This window comes from Ptiloglossa arizonensis, chromosome 10, assembly GCF_051014685.1.
Source record: "Ptiloglossa arizonensis isolate GNS036 chromosome 10, iyPtiAriz1_principal, whole genome shotgun sequence".
NCBI lineage: Eukaryota > Metazoa > Arthropoda > Insecta > Hymenoptera > Colletidae > Ptiloglossa > Ptiloglossa arizonensis.
Genome location: NC_135057.1, coordinates 7,321,102 through 7,348,602, shown reverse-complemented (window position 1 = coordinate 7,348,602; position 27,501 = coordinate 7,321,102). Strand labels below are relative to the sequence as shown.

General features: G+C 39.9%; 2 protein-coding genes across 3 annotated transcripts in view; both read right to left on the bottom strand.

Annotated features, from left to right (window-relative positions):
- The window catches only part of Sm (heterogeneous nuclear ribonucleoprotein L), a 336,552-nt gene that overhangs the window by 206,036 nt on the left and 103,015 nt on the right, over positions 1-27,501 (bottom strand). The window lies entirely within an intron of this gene.
- On the bottom strand, positions 157-2,287 carry LOC143152305 (uncharacterized). Its single transcript, XM_076322274.1, has 4 exons — positions 2,264-2,287; positions 1,954-2,191; positions 1,298-1,636; positions 157-1,213 (listed from the first exon to the last, which is right to left on the bottom strand). The coding sequence occupies exons 1-4, from the start codon at positions 2,285-2,287 to the stop codon at positions 735-737; spliced, it is 1,080 nt and encodes a 359-aa protein (XP_076178389.1). The 3' UTR covers positions 157-734.

Here is a 27,501-nt window from a genome sequence, read left to right as displayed (position 1 = left end):
TTGCATCTCGCGGGCGAGGTAGAGGGGACGAATTGAAAGGACAAATTGAAAGTCGACCAGAGATACGTCGTTGCACGGGAAGCGGGGACGGACGTCCCGCGTCTTTCGTTTATCCGGTTAGAGAGCTCTCGTGCCAGACGCCTCGAGAGTTTATAGGTTTTTCTTTTCTTTTATTTTGTTTTTTTTTTCCATTTTTTTTTTTTTTTCATTCCTTCTATTATGTATACACCCGCTCGATCGCATGGAAATAAAAGAACAAAGCGTATTATGTCCCGGAACGGGGCGGACGAGAACGCGGCGAGTAACTCCGAGACGGATTTCTCGCCTCTATTTTTATTTCTCGGGGGAAATTTCAGTGCGTCGGGGAAAATGTGAAAATTGCCATCGACGAGTGGACACGGCGCGGGAGGTACATTTCGCGCGAGTTGCGAGGCTCGCGAGTTCTGCGCGCCGCGCCGAAATACCCTGTTCGTTGCCTTGTAATTGGCGAGGAACGATGGTACCGAAGGTGGTACTCGTGTACCCGGGCATGACACTTTCTTTCGATTTTTATTCCTTTCGACGGTCTTTGCGATTGTATTGTCTATGTTTACGAGTGTATGATCTATTTTTTACAATTTTGTGACCTATCTTTACAAGTCTGTGACCTACTTTATAATTGTATGACCTATCTTTACAAGGCTGTAACCTATCTTTACAGGTGTGTGACCTATCTTTGCATGTCTGTGACCTATCTATACAAGTCTGTGACCTATCTTTGCAAATCTGTGACCTATCTTTACAAGTCTGTGACCTATCTTTGCAAATCTGTGACCTATCTTTGCAAATCTGTGACCTATCTTTACAAGTCTGTGACCTATCTTTGTAAATCTGTGACCTATTTTTACAAGGCTGTGACCTATCTTTACCATTCTGTAACCTATCTTTACAAGGCTGTGACCTATCTTTACAAGGCTGTGACCTATCTTTACAAGGCTGTGACCTATCTTTACAAGTCTGTGACCTATCTTTGCAAATCTGTGACCTATTTTTACAAGGCTGTGATCTATCTTTACAATTCTGTAACCTATCTTTGCAAGTCTCTGATCTATTTTTATAATTAAATAATCTATTTTTACAAGTCTGTAACCCATCTTTACAAGTCTGTGACCTATCTTTGCAAGTCTGTGACCTATCTTTGCAAGTCTGTGACCTATCTTTACAAGTCTGTAACCTATCTTTACAAGTCTGTGACCTATTTTTACGAGGCTGTGACCTATTTTTACGAGGCTGTGACCTATCTTTACAATTCTGTAACCTATCTTTTCAAGTCTGTGACCTATGTTTGCAAGTCTCTGACCTACCTTTGCAAATCTCTGACCTATTTTAATAATTGTATGATCTATCTTTACAAGTCTGTGACCTATCTTTGCAAATCTGTAACCTACCTTTACAAGTCTGTGACCTATCTTTGCAAGTCTGTAACCTACCTTCACAAATCTGTGACCTATCTTTACAATTCTGTAACCTATATTTGCAAGTCTGTAACCTATCTCTACAAGCCTGTAACTTATCTTTACAAATTTATGACGATCTTTACAAGTCTGTGACCACTCTTTACAATTACACGACCTATCTTTGCAACCCTGTAACTTGTCTTTACAATTGTACGATTTTTACAATTAAATGGGAGAAGACGTGCTCGCAACCGGTAAGACCCGCGTTCCTTTCACGTGACTTCTCGCAAACTGTGGACCAGTAGCTCGCACCGTGGTCGAGCATCGGTTACAACGTGAAAACGGATACGCCCAACGGAAGGAAAAAGTTTCGCGAAACGATGGAAAGAAACCGTGTGCCAAGTACACGCGGAGAACCAACGGCTTTGAGACGCTCGATTCCTTTTTTTTTTCTTTCTTTCTTTCCATTTTTATTTCTTCTCTCTCCATTGGATTCGCGTTTCCGCGGCTGACCTACCCTCACGCAGCGCGGCTGTTCTCGCGTTTTCCTCTTTGCTTCCTTCGCCGCGTGATATAAATATCAACGACAAATGATCTTGAGACGCCGCGGCGCTATTTTCTCGAGGGTCGCCGACAAAACGACCGTTAGAAACGTAGAGCTTCACGTGAACAATTTCGACGCTACTGGAGGGTGTAAATTGTTCCGCGGTGTTTATATGAAAAATTACGGGGAAAACGAGACGACGTGTAACTCGCTTTCCAAGATCGTTAAAAACGTGGAAAACGATCCCGTTTACGATTTAATAGAAAAATAAACGCGACTGCACCCTTGGTGCAATTGAAATTTTCATTTTTTATAAATCGCGATCAGAACGAGCTCTCCATCGGAACAATTATTTGTTACTGTACAATCTTTTCTTCTTCTTTCTCGAACGAGTGTTTCGTACTATTTTCACCAAACGGACTAATTGTTAAATTCGACAATTTTCATTTTACCAAGAATCGAGATTAATTCACGACCCTGTAAATCTCGATCTTTGTTACTAAAAATTGACAGAAATTTATTCTATGATACAATCTAGAAATTAATTTAGAAAACTAATAGATAAAATAAATAATATATTGAATTGTTCGAAAAGTCAATTTCGTTTTCCAAAATTGGAGAATATACAATTTAATAAAATGTTCGTACGTTCTAAAAAAAATCGTATTTCATTTTCACCGAAAAAACGAAACGACTTTCCAAAGAACTATATTTCAATAGAATCGATAGTGCTGTTTAGATTGTAATATTTATTTCAAACACACAGCAGTTCCACCATACAATCTAGACATTAATTTAGAAAACTAATAGACAAAATAAATAATATATTCGGTCGTTCGAAAAGTCAATTTCGTTTTCCAAAATGGAGAATATACAATTTAATAAAATGTTCGTACACTCTAAACAAAATCGTATTTCATTTTCACCGAAAAAAACGAAACGACTTTCCGAACAACTATATTTCAATAGAATCGATAACTCTTTTTGCTGCTTCTATAGATTGTAATATTTATTTCAAACACAGCACTTCCACCGGTTCCACCATACAATCTAGACATTAATTTAGAAAACTAACCGATAAAATAAATAATATATTCGGTCGTTGGAAAAGTCAATTTCGTTTTCCAAAATGTTTGTACGCTCTAAAAGAAAATCGTATTTCATTTTCACCGAAAAAAACGAAACGACTTTCCGAACAACTATATGTGGCGGCACTACCCACGCTTGCCACCAGAGGGAAACTCACCACCAACCGTTTCCCGCAAGTTCCCGTACCTGCTCCGATCACTATATATACGACCTCTTACCGATATTCCAATGTCCCGGCGTATAAGGCAGGGCCTGCTAGGATGCCTTACTGACGAGTCCACTAGCAGGCCCGGGATGAAACGCTTATCCCCACTTCCTTATATTTCCGTTTTCCCTTCTCCTAGCATACTTTAATTTAGAGTCGCCAAATATATTTCAATAGAATCGATAGCTCTGTTCTCTGCTTGTTTAGACTGTAATATTTATTTCAAACAGAGCAGTTCCACCTTTAAGAAAGTTTTCGCAATGCCCGGTTTCAAGAATACGAGGGGGGGAGTAATCGATGCAGGAGAGATCTCTTCGGCTCCGTTCCTCATTTCTATTCCGCACCACACGGTGCCACGAGTTTGACCTACCTCACGTACCAGTCACCTTCGCCTTCCCTTCATCTTCTTTCGCGCCGTGACTGATATAAACGCAACTGGTAGGTTAACTTCGAAGAGAGAGCATCAAAGGACGCGTATATACACGTCCCCGCAGCTGTGAAAACCTCGACAACCGGATCCCTCGTAACTTCTATGAAGTCTTTAATCATCGAGCGCGTCATTCTCGGACCAGAGACCGCGGATCTTACGTTACGTCGATGACAGCCCTTAGAATGATTAAAAAGGAAAAGAAAAAAGAAAACGAGAAGAAACGAACGCACAGAGAGAACCAACCGAGTAATATTTATTTACCCGCGAGAAATTGTTTTCCCTGCGAACGGGGCTCGAACTTTAATAATCGTCTCGAACGATTAAAAAACAAAGAGACGGGAGAACCGAGAAGGGCGAAACGCGAAGAACGAGCCGCGAATATTTATTTACCCGCGACAAATTGTTTTCAATGCTGGCGCCGCTCTGTTTGAACTCGTTATTGATTCTACGATTGTTGGAGAACCGAACACTCCGAGAGGAAAGGAAGATTTCGATCATCGAGACAGTCATTCACTCATCTATCGAAGATCTCTTTGGTTACGTCTACGAGAATCGTAAACGTAGATTAAAAAACAAAGTGGAGAACCAGACGAGGAACGAACCGGGTAATATTTATTTACTCGCGGGAAATTGTTCTCGATGCAACCGCGATCCTGTTTGATCTTACGATCGGGGGCTTGGAATTCCATGCAACGAATAACCGATTCCTCGCGGAAGAAGCAAAAGGATACGCAAGATCCTCGTCGGGAGTATTTACAGCTCGTGTATGAATAATGTAGATACATTTATGAACAATGAATCTATTTTTGTATATAAATAACGTATACATACTTGTGTTAAATATACATTTAAGAAACTGTTATATTTACAGAGTGTCTGTTTGATCTCGATACGGTGGAACATCACACGGTGAATCGAAGGTATTAAAAATAAGTTCTTTAAAAAAATTGATTAACACAGAGGGGGACGTTATGCGGTATAAATAATTTGTTGTATCCCTTTGTGCCAAACAAACTCGCGAGAACATTTTTTTGATATTGTTACTTGCTCGTGAGATATTCCATTGTGTGGAAATAAAAGAAATACTCTGTGTATAATCGTTTAAATATAATTTATGCTTATTATTATGTATTATATATTATATATACATATATATGTGTGTATATGTATATATGCATATATGTATGTATGTATGTACGTATGTACAGGTTATTTATATTAAAAAAAAAAAATGTATGTATGTATGTATGTATATATGTATAGGCTATTTATATTTAAAAAAAAAATGTATGTATGCATGTATGTATGTATGTATGTGTGTACAGGTTATTTATATTAAAAAGTTTCAAAAGTGGGTTAATTGTCTGTAAAAATGTAAGCAGCACGATTCATAAATGTAACGCAAAAGTTCATTTCGAATTTTGTCCAGTTGTATCAACGATTCGGCACACTGTGCGTTAGTGTGACGCAACCATGGTGCCAACTTTCGAAAAACTGCCCCATACCCCGGAAAACCGTAACGACAATCCCAGAGTTCTCCAATCCCCCATGAAACTTTCGCCGTAAGATTGCCCCGTGTTCCGGAATTCAAAAGCGAGTGGCTGGCATTATTTCGCGGAAATGCAACCGTGGTGGAACGAAACGTCACCACGAGGAGGATAATCATCGAAGAAATACACCACCGATTAAAAGTTTCGTGCATGCACACTGCTCGTGTTTCGAGCGCGAATACGAAATGGAAGGAGTCGTTCGAACATTTTTTTTGTTTCAACGCGTTTCTCGCAACGGAACGAAATTTACTTCCGAGCGAGACGTATTTATTCGAAATCGATAAAGATAGCGATACCGATCTGATAGAATACTCGATACCCTCTTGCTGACTACGTCTGGGAGCCATTTTACTCTTTCCGAGATCCAATTGTGTCGAAATCAAATGGAAAGAAGTGTCATCCGTGTCCGATATATTTTTATTTACGGCCGACCACATCGGTAATATTGATCTTAATTTTCGTTTGTTCAACGCTGAGGATTCACTTACTTTCCAGAACCTATTTTTTGTTTAGAATCATGTCAAATTTAATTTTAAAAATGTCACCCATAACCGAGAAAAAAAGTGTCAAACAATTTCAAACTGTCTCATACTTTTATATTTCAATTTTCGTTGAATCATTACGATACATTCTTTTTGTACAATCAGAGCTGTTGTAATAAATACTGTGTTTCTCTAATCTCGTCGTTGTATTGTAAAGTTAAAAACACGAGTTTCATACATTCGGGAGATATTTCACCCAAGGACTATGTTCCTTGAACTGAGAAATGCTTTAAGATTAATCCAAAGGATCTCTCGCAACAATTATTTCATTCAGCCATGTCACAATTCAAAATGTCCACACACAAGTATTTGTTCGTTACTATCTCTGCTACATTTTACTAAAATCCAAATGATCCAGTGTACAACCGTTTAAAACAACTTCACATTGAAACCGTGTTCGTTCAACTACTCCTTCGCGTGTCTTCCGCACAAGAGTACTCTATTACGAAATTTTGAAAATCAAAAACCTTTTACTCCCCGAAACAAATGATCACCGGTCCATCTGTACGAGGAAACGTTGCGAGAGCGAACACATAATCGAGAAACAAATTAAACCAAACGTCGCGAAAGTCACCGTGTATTGTTCCCGGTTACTAGGTCATCCATACTCGATCGCGACCGTTCGTGTTTCCCCGAGATATACTCCGCGAGAAAAGCTCGAAAATGATCACCACGGAATGGTTGTATCCGGTATCGGGGCAGTTGCGCGGGAAACAAGATCGTCTGGCGCAACAGGGAAGAAAGGCGAGCAACGGATTCAAAGGACACTCCACGGTTGGTTGCAAGAAAAAAGAAGCAAAAAGAGAAAAACGTGGAAGAAAACAAATTTTTTCCCCATCCGACCCAGCCGTCACTTTATTCGCGAGTTCCTGTCTCATTAACGCGAGCACCGAAACTTTTGAGTGGCGGTGTATATAGGAGGCGCGGGGGCCAAGAGAACAGCGGCTTGAAATCCCTCATCCCGGGGTCCCATTGGCTCGCTTCGAGCCAGCTCGCGCGCGCGTCATTCGTTCCGAAAAATTTACCAGCCTTTTCTTTTTTTCGCGAAGCGAGAGAGAAGAGGAGCGAGGTAGCGAAGAAACTGAAGAAGAGAAAGAAGAAAAAGAAGAAGAAAAAGTCGGCTTTCTCGCGTCCCTCATTACCATTCGGGACGGCGGCTGGTCGTCGTTTGACCCGAGCCGGGTACAAAATTTTCCCCATTGTCCTAACCAGCGCGAACGACGCGAGCGTAACCGCCGGAGCTAACTTTCAGAGGGCTGTCGGCCGCGCTCGTCGACCGCCGCCGAAACCGCCGCCTTCCAGCCCGGCTTTTCCTCTAATTCCATTGAGACTCCAGTGTGGGGGTGGTGGTGGTGGTGGTGGTGAGGATCGTTCCGCTTAGAGGCCGAAAACTCGAGGCGCGCGCGGTGACCTTAATCGTCCCTCCGTGTGTACGGACGCTCTTAGAAGGGAAAAGTCGATCGCCGACACCGGTGTTAACGTCGGTGAACGTGATCGAGGATCTTGGTGTTGCGAGTACGTACACCGGAGGAGGAGGAGGAGACACCCGAAACTTTCACCGACCGTGGCTGGTTTAGGGCTCGGTGATCGTTTTCATGGTGCACGAGGAACGATGTTACAGGGCTCTCGGTGCTAGGGAATGGCTGAACGTTGTGTCTGGTAGTTAATCGAGTATGTGTTGGGGGTGTTTTTAACGCTATGGGGGCAGTTTGAAATTGGATAACTAGGAATGTAGAAATGGGAGAATATTTACCAGGTTGGAAGAATCACTTAAGAGTTGTTTGGTAGTTAATTAGGATAACTTGGAATGTAGAAATGGGAGAATATTTACAGGTTGGAAGAATCACTTAACAGTTGTTTGGTAGTCAATTGAGTATGTGTAAGGTGTGTTTTTAACGCTATGAGGGAGTTTGAAATTGGATAACTAGGAATGTGGAAATGGGAGAATATTTACTAGGTTGGAAGAATCACTTAACAGTTGTTTGGTACTTAATTGAGTATATGTAAAGTATGTTTTTAACGCTATGGGAGGAGTTTGAAATTGGATAACTAGGAAGGTAGATAGGGGAGAATATTTACTAGGTTGGAAGAATCACTTGACAGTTGTTTGGTAGTCAATTGAGTATGTGTAAGGTGTGTTTTTAACGCTATGAGGGAGTTTGAAATTGGATAACTAGGAATGTAGAAATGAGGGAATATTTACTAGGTTGGAAGAATCACTTAACAGTTATTTTAGTTATTTGAGTAGTTAATACTCAAGTTACAGTACAAAAGTTGGTAGTTAATTGAGATTATACATAAGGTGTGTTTTTAATACGTTAGGTAAACTTTGAAATAGGACGACTCACAATGTAGCATTTAGGAGTCTTGTGAAACGCAAGGATACTGACTAGATTGAAAGATAGACATAAGTATTACGTTTGGTAAATAATTGAGTCCATGTTTAAAAAGTAATTTTAACGTGATCCGTGGAATTTGAATCCGTGTAGGAGTCTTCCAAAGCGTGAAATGATTAACTGGAAGAATCGCTTGACAACAGTTATTCAGTAAGTAACTGAGTCGATCTGAGACGTGTTTCTAAGATGACTCGTTCACTTCGAGATACAATCGTTCGGAATCTGGAAATTCGAGAGTCTCGCGTAAACGCGAGAACATTGACTAGATTGAAAAAAAAATACTTGAGTCTATATCCGTGAACTTCGAAACAGGAACGCTAGCTATTTGAAAGAAAGAGGTCCTCGAGAATATTGGCAGCTGGATAGGTAAATTACGTTACGGTAAAACAGGACTCGAGGCGCGACTGCTTCGTTAAGGGACAAGTGGTTACGGTGAATTTTCACTCCTCGTCGATGCAACGAGTCGTGACCGAAACAAGGGTGGATCTGTTGCTTCCTCTTCTCTAGGAAAATCGCCAAGGACACGAGGGAGATTCTATCCCGAGTACCGAAGGGAATACACCTCGTATAAACACTTTGTACGGTCCTTGTGTACACGAAAACCGATAACGAAGTATACAAACATATTTACTCTTTTGTTCTTTCTTCTACGCTACTTTCTTATACCGCGTTGTTCTTTTGGTTCGATTTTACACGTTTCTGGAACACCGAAATAAAATAATTAAAACATTCAAAGTACTTTTCTCTCTAACAAAAAGGTCAATTTCTGTTCTCATTTGTCGACCCAGAAAACAATGCTTTCGATATTTCGATGCATTCGATATTTATAGGCGATTTCTTTAAAAATTTAATTTCTACTTTTAAATACCAACGAATGAAAGTATACTTTCGATATTTCGCTGCTTTCGATATTTACAGGCGATTTCCTTAAAAATTTAATTTCTACTTTTAAATACCAACAAATGAAACTATACTTTCGATATTTCGATGCTTTCGATATTTATAAACGATTTCCTTAAAAATTTAATTTCTACTTTTAAATACTGACAAATGAAACTACACTCTCGATATTTACAGGCGATTTTCTTAAAAATTTAATTTCTGCTCTTGTACACCGACAAATGAAACTATATTTTCAAAATTACAATATCTTGGATATTTACAGGCGATTTCCTTAAAAATTTAATTTCTGCTCCTATACACTGACAAATGACACTATACTTTCGATATTACAATATCTTGGATATTTACAGACAATTTCCTTAAAAATTTAATTTCTGTTCTTCTACACCGATAAATAAAACTATACTTTCGATATTACGGAAAGAATACTTGAATATTTACAGACGATTTCCTTAAAAATTTAATTTCCACTCTTAAATACCAACAAACGCAACTATACTTCGATATTTCGATGCCTTTTTTGATGTGGGGACATTTACACACGATTCCCTCGAAAATTAAATTTCTGCTCCTCTCCACCGACAAACGAAACCACACTATCAACATTTCGAAGTCTTCGACATTTACAATAGATTTCCTCGAAAATTCGAAACATCCCGCGATTTCTTCACGACGCTCTGCTACATCACGACGCGGAGTAGTTTATCCGACACGCGCGGGAAAAACAGTGGCAGGACCATCCTGTAGAACAACCAGCGCGTGCACACGCGCGTCTCTGGGAAACCAGATACACAGCACCGGACCGGAAATGTAATCATGGCGAAGGAAACTTTTAAATCTGTGATGCGGACGCGTGACTCGAATAAACCCCGAAGACGCGGCTGCATTCCGTTATTTACAATGGGTCCGCGATCGTGCGGTATTACGACGACCGTGAGATCACGTTTCCGTTTTATATTGTGCGTTTCCGGAGCCACGGATTTACGAACGGTTAAATTTTATCCGACAACGTTCCGAAAATTGAATTCCAAATCGGGGAAGATCGCCTTTGTATTAGGTGGACCGGAAAGTAATGTCGTTTCTGCGCATGTCACTATTTGATTGTCATTTGTCAGCTCATTGTGTACATTAAAGTCGTAGCAAAGACATTCTGAGGTTATAGTGACTTGTTTAGTTGTAAATAATTAAATTTAAAATTTTTCTTTACAATTTTGGGTGAAATGGCCAGCCAAATACCAGAAGAGGTACATATCCGGCATTGCATGCTTTTTGAGTTTCGCAAGGGTAGTAACGCAACAGTTGCTACCAAAAACATTTGCGATGTTTATCCAAATGCATTAGACGTTCGTAAATGCCAAAGGTGGTTTTCCAAGTTCAAATCCGGTAATTTTGATCTTTCCGACTCGTATCGATCAGGAAGACCAACAACGTTAGACAATGACGTGTTAAGTGCGGAAGTGGAAGCAAATCCGTGTCAGAGAATCGAGGAATTGTCAAACAGTCTTAACCAACCTTGGTCGACCATCCAAGAACATTTGCAGCAGATTGGGAAAGTAAGCAGAGCAGGTGTTTGGGTCCCGCATAATCTGTCCGAAGAGAACAAGGCTAACCGATCCACCACATGCAACTTATTGCTTCAACGGCACAATACAGAAGCGTTTTTTGATCGCTTGATCACCGGAGATGAAAAGTGGGTTCTTTATGATAATCCAAAACGCAAAAGGCAGTGGCTCTCTCCAAATGAATCGCCACAAAGTACTGCTAAGCCAGGTTTACACCCCAAAAAGGCCCTTTTGTGTGTTTGGTGGAGTATTCGCGGCGTTGTTCATTTTGAAGTGCTGAAACCTGGACAGACTGTGAATGCAGACCTTTACTGTGAACAATTAGATCGTGTAAATAAATCTTTAATTGAAAAGTGGCCAGCGATTGTCAACAGAAAAGGCGTTATTCTGCAACACGATAATGCAAGACCGCACTGCGCAAGACGAACCTTGGCAAAAATTAATGAATTGGGGTGGGAGGTACTGCCTCACCCACCATACTCGCCCGATGTTGCACCATCGGATTTCCATTTATTCCGATCGCTTCAACACTTTCTAAGTGGCAAAAGATTTGCAAATTTGGATGATATTCAAAATGCCATCTCTGTATATTTTGCTCAAAAACCAATTGATTTTTATCGATCCGGCATTGAAAATTTGCACACTAGATGGCAAAAGGTTGTTGATAATGAGGGTGATTATATCATTGATTAAAAATAAAAACTCGTTAAAAATTTATGTATTTGAATTTAATGTCGGGAAACGACATTACTTTCCGGTCCCCCTAATAATTTCCTCGATGGTGATTTTTCGGTATCGTGGAACCAAAAGGAAAAAAAAAAAAAAAAAATACACGAAGGGAATGATGGATAGTACCGGGTCAGACGTCCGAGCAAAAGTTACCCGACAGTGTCCACGTTCCTTTTACTCGGGATACAAGTGGCAGAAGACAGATCAGTCCTGAAAGGAACGTCGGATAGTACTGGGTCAGACATCTTGGAGAGGTCCGCGACCGAGCAAAAATTACTCGACACCGTTCGCGTTCCTTTTACTCTTGGACGACGGAAGACGGATCAGTTGTGGAAGGAGTTGCGGGTCGTGCTGGGTCGGACATTTTAGAAGACGTCCTTCGCGAAGCCAATGAGCGATAAAATATTACTCGACGCTCTCCAGATTTCTTACACTCGTTACAAATGAGGGAAAAACTCGTATCGGATACTGAATCGTGATTCGTGCTGGATCAAACGTTTCAGACGCGGTGAAAGCAGCGATGGATAGAATATTATTCCGTGACTAGGTGTGTGTTTTTTTTTGTTTTTTTTTTTAAACTCGTGATACGACAGATGAGTGAAAAATATTTCGATACTCGAACGAGGGGTCAGACATTACAGTCTGGTGAAAGTGACTGATATATTATTCCATGTCCAGGTTTGTTTACTTATGATTCGAATGAGAGAAAAATAGACTGGTCTCGAAAGGAGTTGCGGGTCGTGCTGGGTCAGACATTTTAATCAGGCTCGGTGAAAGCGGTGACAGATAAAATATTATTAAGTGTCTAGATTTTTTTTTCTCTTTTATTCGCGATACAGACGAGAGAAAAATGTCTCGATGGTGGAAGGAGTCACGAGTCGTACCTGGTCGGACATTTTGATCGGTATTCGTGAAAGCAGTGACCGATTAATTAATTATTCCGTGTCTGGATCTTCTACTCGCGATACGGATACGAGAAAAATAAACGAACCTCCGAAGAGAGTTTCTACTCGCGTATTTTAATCAACCATTGAAAAAACAAGTGATAAAACTTTACTCGAACAGTATCCAGATTTCGCGTACATTCGAATGAAAGAAAAATAGTTCAGTTCCGTAAAGGAGTCGCAATTCTGGTTCGGAGATTTTAGTCGGCCTTCGTGAACGCAGTGACCGAAAAACTATTATTCCACATGTCCAGATTTGTTTACTTACGATTCGAACGAGAGAGAAGAATAAATCGATCTCGAAAGGAGTCGCGACTCGTATTGGGTCAGACGGTGCAGTCAGTTCTGAGTACCAAGCAAAAATCTTCGTTCGTGTCTACATTCTACTTGCTGGTGGTATAAATGGACAGAAAGAGAAATCAATTCCGTAGGAAGTTGTAGGTTGTATCAGGTCAGACGTTTTAATCAGTCTTCGTAAAGCTTGCAATTAAACAGAAATTACCCGACGTTGACTAGACTCTGCTTAGTCACGGTAAAGATAGCAGGGAAGAGAAATCAGTTCTGGAAGGAGAAGCAGGTCGTGTTGGGTCAGACGTTTTAGTCGGTGTTCGTAAAGCTTGCAATTAAGCAAAAATTGCCCGTCACTGTCCACATTCCCCTTACTCGTAATATACACGAGAGAAAGAAAGATCGAGACTGGAAGGAGTCGCGGGTCGTACTAGGTCAGACGTTTTATTCAGCGTTCGTGAGATATAAGCGACTAAACAAAGAATCTCGTCATTGTCCATATTCTACTTACTCGCGGTACCACATTTCCCTTAAACCGGGACTGATCTTTCATTCGGTTTACAATGCTCGGTAGCGACTTTCTTCAAAACTATTGAAATCCAAGACCGTTTGTTTGTTTGTTTCGTAACTGTGTGATAGAAAAATTTCAGCTACAGTTTCTAAATATAACACAACCGGGGTTCTAACATTACAAATAAGAGAAGGCTCAAAGGAATTTTTACCAATGATAGAAAGTACAATTTTGTGCAAATTGTTCTATTTTTCCATCGACTGTTCCAAAGTACCGAATACGTTATAGACCAATTTTAATATTATTCAAAATGGAAGTTCCAAGACTACAAATAAGAGCACACTCACGGAATTTGGAGCAATGATAGAAAGTACAATTTTGTGCAAATTGTTTTATTTTTCCATCGACTGTTCCAAAGTACCGAATACGTTATAGACCAATTTTAATATTATTCAAAATGGAAGTTCCAAGACTACAAATAAGAGAACATTTACGGAATTTTTACCAATGATAGAAAGTACAATTTTGTGCAAATTGTTTTATTTTTCCATCGACTGTTCCAAAGTACCGAATACGTTATAGACCAATTTTAATATTATTCAAAATGGAAGTTCCAAGACTACAAATAAGAGAACACTCAAGGAATTTTGACCAATGATAGAAAATACAGTTTTGTGCAAATCATTTGGTTTTTCCATGGATTATTTTCACAAAAAAACAACGGATGTTAAAATTCCAGAATTCAACGGAATAAATTACATATTATTGCACGGGAAATGATAGTTTATCGGTGATATTTAGTCCGGCAATGAATACCTTGGCTGGATAAGAACTTCTCGGCCAAATTTGGCACGCACATTTTACCGCCACATAATTTCCAAATATGTACGTAGGAAATATTTGTCGAGCACGTCGCCACATTAATTAATAGATTCCACGACCTTAATCGACGATGAAATTTTCAGTTTGTCGAGACATACCTACCGTTCAAGATAATTAAGGGACGATTTGTTTTAATCGGTTTATCAGCCGGCAAGCTGTACGGAGCATTTAAATTGCCGACAAACTGGAACGAATAGAATCATCGTTGAGAATTTTACCGACACAAGATACGTATCGAAACGAACGAATAGAAAATTCTCCGTTTCTCGAATCGTAAAATTTCCAAACGTTTCTCGAGTCTATTTCGTTCCTTTTTAAAATCTACAGTACCTCTGAATTTTCACCACTTCTTTCAACTATTCGTTAAAATGGGATAAAAATATATTTCTACCATATATATTCGTCCTTGGAACTCGACTAGTTCTTCCAAATTTAGAATAAAAAAATATTTCTGTCAAATATACTCGCGTTCTTGAATCCCGATTCGTTCTTCCAAATGTTGGACTAAACGAGTATTTTTACCAAATTTGTTTCTTAAAATTTAAAAGAAAGTATTTCTATCGAGTATTCTCATCCTTGAGACTTATCTCGTCTTTCCAAACATTAGACTACAAAAATATTTCTACAAAATATACTCGCGTTCTTGGATCCCCATTCACCCCTCCAAATGTGAACCCAAAGAAATATTTCTCCCAAATGTACTCGCCCTTGTAACTCGACTCGTTCTTCAAAATTCAAAACGAAGTATTTCCATCGAGTATTTTCATCCTTGAGACTTATCTTGTCCTTCCAAACATTAAACTAAAAAAATATTTCAACCAAATATACTCGCCCTTGAAACTCGACTCGTTCCTCAAAATTCAAAACAAAGTATTTCCATCGATTACTCTCACCCTTGAAACTTATCTCGTCCTTCGAAACATTAAACTAAAAAGACACTTCTGCCGAATATACTCGCCCTTGGTACTCGAGTTCGTCGAGATTGTTCGCGAGGCACACCGGTATTATTTAAAACAATGTACACCTTCAATCTGTACCATCTATCTCGCATAAAGTAAACGTCATTCAAAGTCCCGAACAAATAAATTGAAAAGACTTCCTCACCGAACCGCTAAAACTTGAGGGTAGACATTCAACAATCTAAAAGTTAAGCAGACCGAGGCAGGGAGATATTTAACGGAAAAGCGTCTCCGCCTTATCTGTCTACCGGGTTCCTTCCTCCCGTTAACAATGCGCATCCTGAATAGCCACGTTTCTGTAGCTAACGATAATACTGGGTGTCGTGTTCGCGGTTGATACACACAGGCTTATCTGAAAGTAGTTACGTATTTCAGGCTGACATTACCTTATCGTGAATGGAACCCGCGGATCGAGTACCCTCGACCTCATCGCGTTAAATGCAACCTCGCGCGACGCCGGCCGTCGAATTTAGTCAACCTCGACCGGGGCCCTCGCAATTGAATCCCACTCGATTGTAATAAACGATAACAAACACACTCCCGGCCGCGTTGTCGCTGCTTGATTCGATTTTAATAAACTTCCTCGCGAAACACAACCTCGAGGCGTCGGATGGATCAACCCGTACCATCGAAAGTAGCTCAGCTCCCAGCGCTCGGTGCCACTATGTTTGGTACAGTGTTTGGCTGTTCAACAAGTTTAACAAAAATCAATATTTGTACGACTGCAAACTGGCGCAAACTTCCTTTCCTCGAGCTCCAGCGACCAAACCGACCAGCTTCGACTAGGTTAAATGATTTACAACGCGAGACTGGGAACGCTGCCTCGCTCCGTATTAAAAATACCTGTACGAGGAGTTTCGGGAGCTCGTCGTTCGGATAATTTGTCGATGTAAATCATTATTCGAGGTCGAGAATGCTTTTCGGGCGTCTTAAATTTTAGAGATCGCTCGAAACACAGCTGCGAGTCAGATCGTATCGAAATACACTCCTCCCCGGTGGCGAAGCGTAGAATGTGGATACAGAGGTGAGCGCCAAATGTTTTGGCCGCTCGGGAACACTTTCGTTAATGTTATCGACGGGAATTATGTTGCTCACGGGGTGTTCGGGCTTGTGGGAGAGTAACTGCGTTGCATGTTTTTGGTTGTCTTCGAACTGTTGATGAAATTTGTTTAGTTTTGTCTTTCAGTTTTAGATTTGGTCTTGGAGTTTTCTGCGACAGGTGTTTGTTTCGGACTGTTCCTTTCTGTGAATCTTGGAAACAAATAAAATGAAGCGAATACATGAAGAAGTGGGATATGAAGTACCTATGCTAGGTACAGACCTTATATTTATTTTTACAGTCTTCCACGATAGATATTTGTATTAGGCTACTTCTTTTTAAGAATCTTTAGAAGAAATAGGGTGGAGCGAATACGTGACGAAGAAGTGGGATATGAAGTACTTATTCTAGGTACAGACTTTATATTTACAGTTACTTTTAGAGTCTTGCACGATAGATATTTGTATTAGGCTACTTCTTTTTAAGAATCTTTAAAAGAAATAGGGTGGAGCGAATACGTGACGAAGAAGTGGGATATGAAGTACCTATGTTAGGTACAGACCTTATATTTACTTTTACAATCTCCCACGACAGTTATTTGTATTAGGCTACTTCTTTCTAAGAATCTTTAAAAGAAATAAGGTGGAACGAATACATGACGACGAAGTGAGATAAAAGTTACAGTGTACCTAAGTTAGGTATAGTGAGATTTATTATTCGGTGATTTTGAGCGGTCAAAATATTTGGCAGACACTTACAGCAAGTTACAGAATGGCTGATATAATGATGAGAATTATACGCAGCTGTTTGAGTTTTTAAAGATTTTTCAAATAGAAGCCAGGGTAAAGCAGTAAGATTTAGGATATTGTTTCTGGAAGTATGATTCAAACTAGATGACGCAAGATTTAGGTGACGTAAGATTTAGATGACGTGAGAAATGCTCCAGTTGAAACAAAATTGTGTATTATACTATATAATACCTCGAAAGATCGTTACGTCACTTTAATATCTTCTGTTGATTCAATGTAACATAAAATACAATCACTGCGATCAGTTGCTAATACAAGTCACTAGATTGTAGTATAAAATGTATCGATAATAATGAAATATCTCCAAGATATCGATACGATATTGATAAAAATTTTCCCTTAAATTTCTCTCTTTCTTTCTCAAGCTAACAATGTCGTTTCATCGAATGAACCTACATGCAACCTTTATCGCGAATGAAAAGTATGTACACAATTTTATTAGAAAATTCGAAGGTAAATTGTGTATAAAATTGCTTTCGAGAAACAGAGGGCGAAGATTATCAGGTCACGCGAGCTCCAATCCCTCGACTGCGATATGAAAAATTCTTCCGAACCGTTATTTATTTTAAAATAGCTTTCGATACGATTTCTATTGCTACAAAAAATTACTAAATTTTAGTCTTCGAAGCAACCTTCGTTCTCGGTTGCACGATTACCTCGACAATCGTCAATTATTATCACTGAATTCAAGGTCGTGGTAATTACTCATCGCTTTTAGATCCCTATTTCGTGCCGATGATGTCAAACTGTCGCGAATAATACTAACGACTCCTATACGTTACAATTAGATCCGAATAAGGTATTGTCTCGAGATTACAACAGGCTTAATTCTAATATTTCCAAGTGTCACGCAAGGAGACTGTCTCGTAATCATCGGATAATTACGTATGGCTATACGCTTGATAATCCACAACTCACCACCGTCAATAGCGTATGTGACCTGGTACTGACCTAAGATGATCGATTGTCTTGTTCCCAGCACACCATTAATATTACCAGCAGTGCGAATAGATTGCTCGGTTTTATCAACTTTCTGTCGTGAGCTCAAAAATTCATGTATATGAAAATTTCTGTACAACTCATTCGTTTCGACTCCAAATGGAAAAATTCAACCGTAATTTCCACAGGATTTAATAATCATTCGTATCTCGGAGATTAGAAAGATAAACGACTCTCACGTTGTTCTGAATTACCGGGACCATTAATTTTAACTGTAATTTTTTTTCTTCTGTTTTACGTAATACTATATTTTCAACCTCACGGCCTTCAAAAGAACCCGATGGATCTATATTTTACCCAATACCATTTTCGTATGCCCTATATTACACGTTTCTTTTCTTACGTGCCACTTATACATAATTTTCTCCTCCTATCTCGCGTTACATTACTTATTCTATCCTATTTTCACTATCTCTGTTCCGCGCCTTCATTTTTATAATCTTTCTCGACCACTTTAATACTTTGTTATTACTTCCCTTAGTTAGTAGATCTCATCTTATCTCGTACTTTTCGTCTCGAGGCAAACTTTAATTTTCATATTATATTACCACCCTTTTCTATATTATGTTTCCCTTTTCGTTCGCTTCAAAAGGGTACCAATTCCCGTAAGTAAATAATTTATCCACACAGATTGGTCCATCATTAACCTAACGGAAGCAAGACCTTGCTAATCGACATTTCGTAATCATTGTTTTAAATAAATACAAATGACAAACTACTGGAAAACAATCTGTACTGATTTCATATACCAAAATTATTAATCAACATTTTCTAATCATTATTTTAAATAAATACAAATGACACAGTATTAAAAAAAAAATCTCAACAGATTTCGTATACCAAAATTATTAATCAACGTATCGTAATCATTATTTTAAATAAATACAAATGACAAACTACTGGAAAACAATCTCAACAGATTTCCTATACCAAATTTATTAATTAACATATCGTAATCATTATCTTAAATAAATACAAATGACAAACTATTAAAAAGACATTCTGTAGAGATTTCACATACCAAATTGTACCAGGATCGATACACAATTTCGTATACCAATGACCCACCGAGACATTGCTAACATTAAGTTAGTTCACTTCCGTGCCACGCACGAACAATTAACGCGAACGTTCGGAAAGTTTCGTTTCCGGATAAGCGAGAGGTACAGGATAGCCAAGGTTGTTCCTCAACAAGTTGCGAGGACCAGCGGCAACCGTTACCGCGTATAAACTCATCAACGCGTTTCAACGCGAGGGGCCATAAAATGGCGCCGGCTCGCGGCCGGAGGACCGTGGCAAGTGGAGACCAGAGAGCGTGTCGGTGGATTTAATGTGGGTAGATCTGCAGCGCGTGTGGAAAGGTCTATCCTAAATCCGGATTTCAAACTCATCCAACCTAATCCCCGGGCTTGAGTGCTCGATGCAAAGCGCTTAGACGGTTCTGCGACAAATATCGATTGTCGACGTGTCCTATCCGCCCCGGCGTTGTTCGATATCTTTCGCAGGTTATTCCGACACGTATGCAAATCCGTGTGCACTGAGTACCATAAGCAGCGAACGAATAGTGCCGCGTATAGCGCCCGTGGAGTCTCGCACCTATAACCCGATTGATCGTGAGAGATCACGAACTATTGAAGCAACCACACCTTCGATTGGGGGATTTGACTTTCAACGAGTGGACCTGTGGTCATTTTCAAATCATCGAGGATGGGTATGGAGAATCTTGGACTTCAATCTTGAGTAGTTGAAAGGGTGGCCATTTTTTTTAATGGGGTTTAACACAATTTTAATTGGGGATAAGAAGTATTTATGGAAAGAGAGAATTGAAGGGAGAGTTCCATGCATAGTGTTTGTGAGAATTTAAGGTGCTTTGCTTGTAACATTATTGATCTGAATAGCACTGATTAAAAAATATTTACTGATAGTTGGTTCTACTAGGAGAGTTGACTTGGAAATACTAAACTTTTCGTTTTCAAATCATCGAGGATGAGTTTGGAGAATCTTGGACTTCAATCTTGAGTAGTTGAAAGGATGACTCTTGGACCAATTTTTCTACTGGAGTTTAACATAACATACTTGGGGATGAGAAGTGTATGTGGAAAAAGGGAATTAAAGGAAGAGTTTCTCATATAGTTTCTCATATAGTGTTGGTGAGAACTTAGGCTGCTTTGCTTGTAACATTATTGATCTGAATAGCATTGATTAAAAAATATTTACTGATAGTTGGTTCTACTAGGAGAGTTCACTTGGAAACCTTTCGTTTTCAAATAATCGAGAATGAGTTTAGAGAACCCTGAACTTCAATCTTGAGTAGTTGAAAGGATGTTTGTATTCACGAGTAACACCGTTCACCTAAAAACTTCCGTCCATAACACTCACGAGAACTTAGGCTGCTTTGCTTTTAACAACGTTGATCCAAAGATCACAGATTAAAGGACATTTACCTTCTGGTAGCCACCTCTATCAGGGAGGGGATGATTCGCAATAACTAATCCAATGAACATTTTCAAATCATCGGGGAATAGGACTCTAAACTTCAGTAACTGCAAGAATGTTTGCTCTTGGGTTGTTTTGACTGCTGAAGTTTAACACCACTTCGCTAGATATACGATCCAGGCTATTCCGAGCACTGAATGTTAATTCACCGCCGCAATGCTCATGAGAACCTAAGCTGCTTTACCTTCAACTTCATCAATACTAAAATCATAAACTATAACCTAACTACCCCTTTGTAATCACTTCTGCTAAGGGAATTTGAGTTGGAATAACTAATCCTCTCATAATTTTCGAATCTTGGACTCCAGTCTGTAGCAGTTGGAAGGATGTTTCCTATTATGTTGTTTCTGCTGTTGAAGTTCAACACCACTTCGTCAAACAGACCCGAGAATGCACGAGAAACCTGGACTGTGTTACCTTTAACTACATCGATGCTAAAATCATAAAGTAAAACATAACTACCACTTAGAAGCCACTTCTACCAGGAGGATTTCACCTACCATAAATACAATCAAACCTTTCGTAATTTTTAAATCGTCAAACACAGAGGACTCTGGACTCCAATCTCTAACCTTTGCAAAGACGTTACTCTCTTCGATAGTTTTCACTGCTGAAGTTTAACAGTAATACAACCATACCTTTCGTAATTTTTAAATCGTCAAACACAGAGGACTCTGGACTCCATTCTCTAGCCTTTGCAAAGACGTTACTCTCTTCGGTCGTATTCACTGCTGAAGTTTAACAGTAATTCACCAGGTACAGGACCCAGAGTATCCATGGCTGGGTAACGTGTACCATAAATACAACCATACCTTTCGTAATTTTTAAATCGAAAGTCAAACACAGAGGATTCTGGACTCCAGTTTCTAGCCTTTGCAAAGACGTTACTCTCTTCGATCGTTTCACTGCTGAAGTTTAACAATAATTCACCAGGTACACGAGCCAGAGTATTCATGGCTGTGTAACGTGTAACGCAAAGAAACCGCTAGAATCACGGATAAGATTAAAACTTCCCGTCAATATCCACCGATACGACGACGAGAAACGAGCCTCGCTATCTTCCCGTCCCGATGGACGGTGTTGTGCGCAATCTGCGTCGAGATTAAAGCCGAATCGAACCGAACCGAAGCGAACGAACGCAGAACGGGTCGCATTTTCATGGAAATTCCCCGTTGAAAACTTGGCGGATAATTGCGAACCGGGAACTGGCATTGATAACAAGTCGTTCGTCGGAAACTTCGAAGACGTTTCGCGAAAAAGAAAGACACGTATTTGTTCCGTGGAAGAAACCGTCATCGATTTCTCCATTAACTGTTCGGTGCACGGCTAAAAATGGAGCAGAGGGCAGAGAACTCACTCTACCGGGAGGAGTTCTTCATCGGTAGAAATTTTATGGAAAAGCGCGACGGAAGTATCCATTTTCGTACCGACACACTTCCTCGAGGAATCTTGGTTTCTTCTTATCGCTAATCCGTAATACACTGCCAACTCCGCGAGAAGTTTATCGCTTAATTTTCCAGGTCCCCGGGTTCCCCGGTTTCCCTTCTTTTCCGCGTCGAAGTCGAGCTGGTTTATAAAAAAGTCTGGAGTTCCTCGTGAAAACTCTCTCGCTGTGTGCGTCTATCGCGCAATGGACGTTTGATTGGAACGCTTGAAAATCCTACGGAATTCTTAACCATTCGAATTTTGCGACAGAGTATTTACACAGTATCAACGAGTCTCTTTAGTAATTAATCTTTCTGTTAATAAACAAGGAAATAGAAATAAAGAGGGTTCTCTCATTATTCTTATTTCCCAACAAGTCAATTTAGTGATTAATCTTTCTGTTAATAAACAAGCAAATAGATATAAAGAGAGTTCTCTCATTGTTCTTATTTCCCAAGTCTCTTTAGCAGTTAATCTTCCTGTTAATAAACAATCAAATATATATAAAGAGAGTTCTCTCATTGTTCTTATTTCCCAAGTCTCCTCAACAATTAGTCTTTCTGTCAATAAACAATCAAGTAGATACAAAGAGAGTTCTCTCATTATTCTTACTTCCCAGCAAGTCTCTTCAGCAGTCAATCCAGTTAATAAACAAGCAAATAGCTACAAAGAGAGTTCTCTCGTTATTCTTACTTCTCAACAAGTCTCTTAGCGGTTAATCTTTCCGTTAATAAACAATCAAGCATACATAAAGAGAGTTCTCACGTTATTCCCATTTCCCAACAAGTCTCACACGATATTGCAACCGAAGAGTAATTGGGTTACTCCGGAGCAACCATTACCATCGCTTCGCGTCGACAATCTCTACGGTGTAAACTCGTGTATCGATATCGATGATGCTCCAACGAAGACGGTGACAGTGTTTAACCTAACCGGGTGAAAAAATCGGTATCCAACCGGCACAAATTCCGGGGCAACGTCTCTCGAATTAATTTGACACGGATGTTCCTCGTCGTTGAAAGTTCAGGAGGAGGGTGGCGAATTAAAATTGCGCAATGTGTTACCGCGTAAAACCGACATCGCAAATACGCCGTGTCTCTCTCTCTCTCTCTCTCTCTCTCTCACTAACTCTCTCGAAGGCATTTTCATCGTCGGCTTCGGGGCCACTTGTGTACGGAATTAATTACACGCTGTTCATAAATCCAAAGGGGGAGTGGGCGCGTAATGTATTCATGCTTTCGTCAACACGAGCCAGAACTACCGGGCAAAAAGTGACTGGAAAGACAAAGAACCCGCTCTCCCCTTGAATTACTCGCAAGACGCGGAACTCGTGGAACTTGTCAGAACTTTTACGTCCGTGCACCAGGGAGAAGCCGTTCGAATGGGAGCTCGTGTCGGATGGCTCGAGGGAAAAAGTACTACTGGATTATTTGAAAGACAAACAGGCTGTGTTCCGCCATGTCACGTTCAGTTTCAAAATAAGAAAAGTGCGCTTCAGAAGCTGCGACTACTTCCTACGTATCCCTTTCGTAAACGGTTTTCGAGTGCTCGTCGTGTTCTTCGCTTCGATGAGAATTTTTTTGCAATATTTTCCTTTGGTTTCTTTTTTTTTTTTTCTTCTTCTTCAACGTGTCGAGATATTACAAATTTTTGGAAGCTATACGGTAGATTCACCTCGCGATACGACCAGCATGGTTACACAGGGTAAATTTAATCGGTCCCTTGATACTCGTTACAACCACGTACGACCGTGTATCGTTTCTCGCTCAACTTTTCGAGTCATCTTCCTCGGTATGATGTAACGTTCGTTACGAAGATAGAACAAAATATTTGTGAACGAAACTGACGGGAAGAGTAACCGTAACGAGAGTTAACGAAGATGAAGAGAACACGAGAGAAACGTTACAAATTGTAAATTTTCGCGAAGGGAATTTCTTCGTGGAGAATCCAAAGTAAGAAAAGTAAAAGTGTACAGTGAGAAGGGAAAGTAGAATATCTGTGGAAGTACTTTTGTACTGTTACACGTTTCGTTGCGTTATCGTTGTTTTGTTTCTCGAGTGTGAATCTACTCGACGGTAATTTAATCCCGTTCTACTACATTACCCGTGAGTGTAGAAATCATGGCCCGTTCATTGAAGAAGATAAAGTGTTCAACACCACAATCGTACAGTTTGTCGTCGCTCGAATTTCCTCGAACAGCATCCTCGTCGTCTACTTGCGTTAAAATATTCAAATTGCTGCCCGGTATTGCATATTCAAAGCATACTTGAAATGAATTTATCAGGTGTCTTGCGCCGAAATATTAAAGCCTTTAACCGGGCTGGTGCAATACTTAAGCAGCGAGTGACGAGGAGAAGTTAACAGTGACCTCGTCTTCCCTTGTTTACTGGCTTTGCGTTGCTAATGCACTTCGCTATAATTCAGGAAGTAATGCGTGGGAAGTAGTCGAGTAGTGGATAAATAAAAGCAGTTTCAGTCGTGCAAATATATTTACTTAGCAATTTAGAACGAAGGTGTAAATACGTTTACACAGCTATTTAGAACGGGACGAAAACATATTTACACAGCATTTTACAACGGGATCTTCGATACGAGTACAGTATCGGTTCATCGATAAAGAACTCGGTATTAAGTAATTATTTACGTTGAAAGAGACGGTGAACGAAAACCATCGGCTTCCCGAGAATCGTTTAATCTTTGTGTATAATTTCGTGCTATAATTATTCCAATTTCCGCAAATGGTAATCGGTACCCTTCGACACCGAAGAAACAATCGAACGACTTGGTAATTTCACGAATCTGCATACGCGTGTGTGAATACGAATTGTAAGTATAATTAAAAATTAATAAAGAACGACGTAACGGAAGTATTCCGTTGCAATTAAAGACAGGAGTCTTGAAGTAACGAAAAATCAAGTGTGGACCGTGTACGAATGACGAGTCGACTAGTGTTCCACGGTTAACGGATTAAAAAACACTTCGATCTAAACCACGTTGGAGCCTTTAAGCTCTTTAAGCTCTAATACAACCCTTCTCAAAGTGCAGTCCGTGGATCACGTGGATTTCTTGGTGGGACACCGCGCCGGATGTAACCAGACAGTCCCGTTTAATTTTCTCGAGACTTTGCACCACGATCTGTAGTTTCTTCGGCTTGAACACGGTCTTAAAGGCGTCATATAGTCAAATTTAACGCTGGATTCACCATTCGGACGAATTGTGTCTACAAACCGACACGACTGGAAAGTAATATGATTTTCGTTCGACTTTACCTTTAGTTGAAATTAGATTAGGGCTGTTTATACCTACTACTTCATAATCTTTACACTTCTGATAGTAAACTATTGCCTATGGATAACCCTGGTTTCATTATTTGGACGAATGGTGTCTACAAACCGACACGACTGGATAGTAATACGTTTCAAATATGATTTTCGTTCGACTTTATCTTTAGTTGAAATTAGATTAGGGCTGTTTATACCTACTTCTTCATAATTTTTGCACTTCTGACAGTAAATTATTACCTATGAAACCCTGGTTTCATTATTTGGACGAATTGTGTCTACAAACCGACACAACTGGAAAGTAATATGATTTTCGTTCGACTTTACCTTTAGTTGAAATTAGATTAAGGCTGTTTATACCTACTACTTCATAATCTTTGCACTTCTAATAGTAAACTATTGCCTATGGATAACACTGGTTTCATTACTTGGACGAATTGTATCTACAAACCGACACGACTGGAAAGTAATATGATTTTCGTTCGATTTTACCTTTAGTTAAAATCAGTTTAAGCCTATTTATACCTACTACTTCATAATTTTTGCACTTCTGACAGTAAACTATTGCCTATGGATAACACTGGATTCATTATTTGGACGAATTGTATCTACAAACCGACACGACTGGAAAGTAATACGCTTCGAATCTGATTTTCGTTCGATTTTATCTTTAGTTGAAATCAGTTTAGGGCTATTTATACCTACTACTCCATAATGTTACACTACTGACGGTAAAATATGACCTGCAGATAACGTTGAATTCTCGTTTAAAGCGATCTTGTCTGCAAACCGACACGACTAGAAAACAATACGCCTCGAGTCTAAGTGTTCGTCAGATTTAATTTTGAGTTGGAACAACTTGAACGCTATCTCTACCTGCTACTCCATAATTATACACTTCTGATGGTAAAATATAACCGATTGCGGGACTACGCGAGAAGTTAGTGTCCCCGAAGAGTTACATTCACTGTTCAAGGGAGCCACGGGTCGAGGAACTTTGAGAAAGCTCTAATCTATTTGTTATCTATTCTGAGCAGTGTACGTGTTATCTGACAACTTTGATAAGATCCCAGAGGGTGTGACCCGAGCGAGGTGGGGCCGAGACTAGCACCTAGGCCTACAACCTAGCTATCAGGTGTCATCCGATACTGGCTAGAAAAACTAAGAACGACAAAGACCGATAACGAATCGAAGCCAAGGATTTCGTTCAAGATCTTGGACATTACGTACCGTTATCTCGTAACCTTTTCAACACCAAGATTTCGCGGACAGCGCTTTATATGAAAATTCCATAGTCAGATTTTTCAAGCATTTACATTGCACCAAAGTCGTTCGCTGCACGCAATGTGCCGATCGACCGAACCTTTCCAAAGCGTCTGTAGCACCAAAAGGGGTTAAGGCAGGTAATACTTCCTTCCCGGCATTACTATACCTCCCTTTAACGTCAACTCGAGCAAAACTCGAGCTCGCGTCTATTCAGAATTCAGAAACGTAATGGACTTTCGAAAATGTTTCCTCGCGAAAACGCGCCACTGTGTCGTACATACATCTTTCTGGAAATACCGTACCATCAGCCACGATGCCTCGCAATATATTCCAACCGTGTGTGCTTCGAAACGCAGCTTGAAACATCGTATTAGAAACTCCTTCGATTATAAAACGTATTGTTTCTCGTTGGAATTGCAGCTTCAACGTTTCCCAACATCGTTCCGGAACTGTCGGATGGATTTATCTCGACTCGGTTGTTTTTCTCAACGTTTCAAAGATTTTCTCTTACGTGTCACTGCTGGGACTCGGTTCTCCTGAAGTGTTAACCCTTGTAGTCGAGTCATCGACCCATTCTCTTTCAGCTAAAACCTGAGAGAATTCTCTGTATAGGACACCAATGGTTATCCTGTCCGTGCTCAGAAACTTTGAAGCTCAGTTTCGGAAAACTGTCACCTTTGACCTTTTTCGTACGATGGATATTCAATGTTCCACTTTGATCGTTCGTTGGAACCGTGTGCGTCGTTACATCGCGATTGTGATCGACTTGGTAATTAAAATTAACACGATGGGTCCTTACTTCGTCGTAGGCCTGTTGCTTCGCCAACCTTTGGCTGTTAAACGCATTTGGAACCAGTTAGAACACCTGGTAAAATCAATTCCACGTCAGAATACAGGTGCTGCATATTCGATAGTCGTTTCTCCAATAGGGATCATAAATCTTGTCTGGTTTTCCTTCCAGTATTTCCGTCATTTTCTTCGTTCCTCTCGCTCATATTTCCTTTTCCTTGACCTTTCTTCAGAGACACTTACGTTACTGCCACGATTCCTTCTCACAGTTTCTACGTTTCCTAAACATCCAATCCTGTACCAACCACTCTCAATTTTGTCCTCAATGCTTTCGACTCCTTCATCGATAACCATCAACCTTCACGTGTATCTCTTGGCGAGTTTTTACTCAAATTGTATTTTGTCAAGTTACGATGAACAGTTGTAT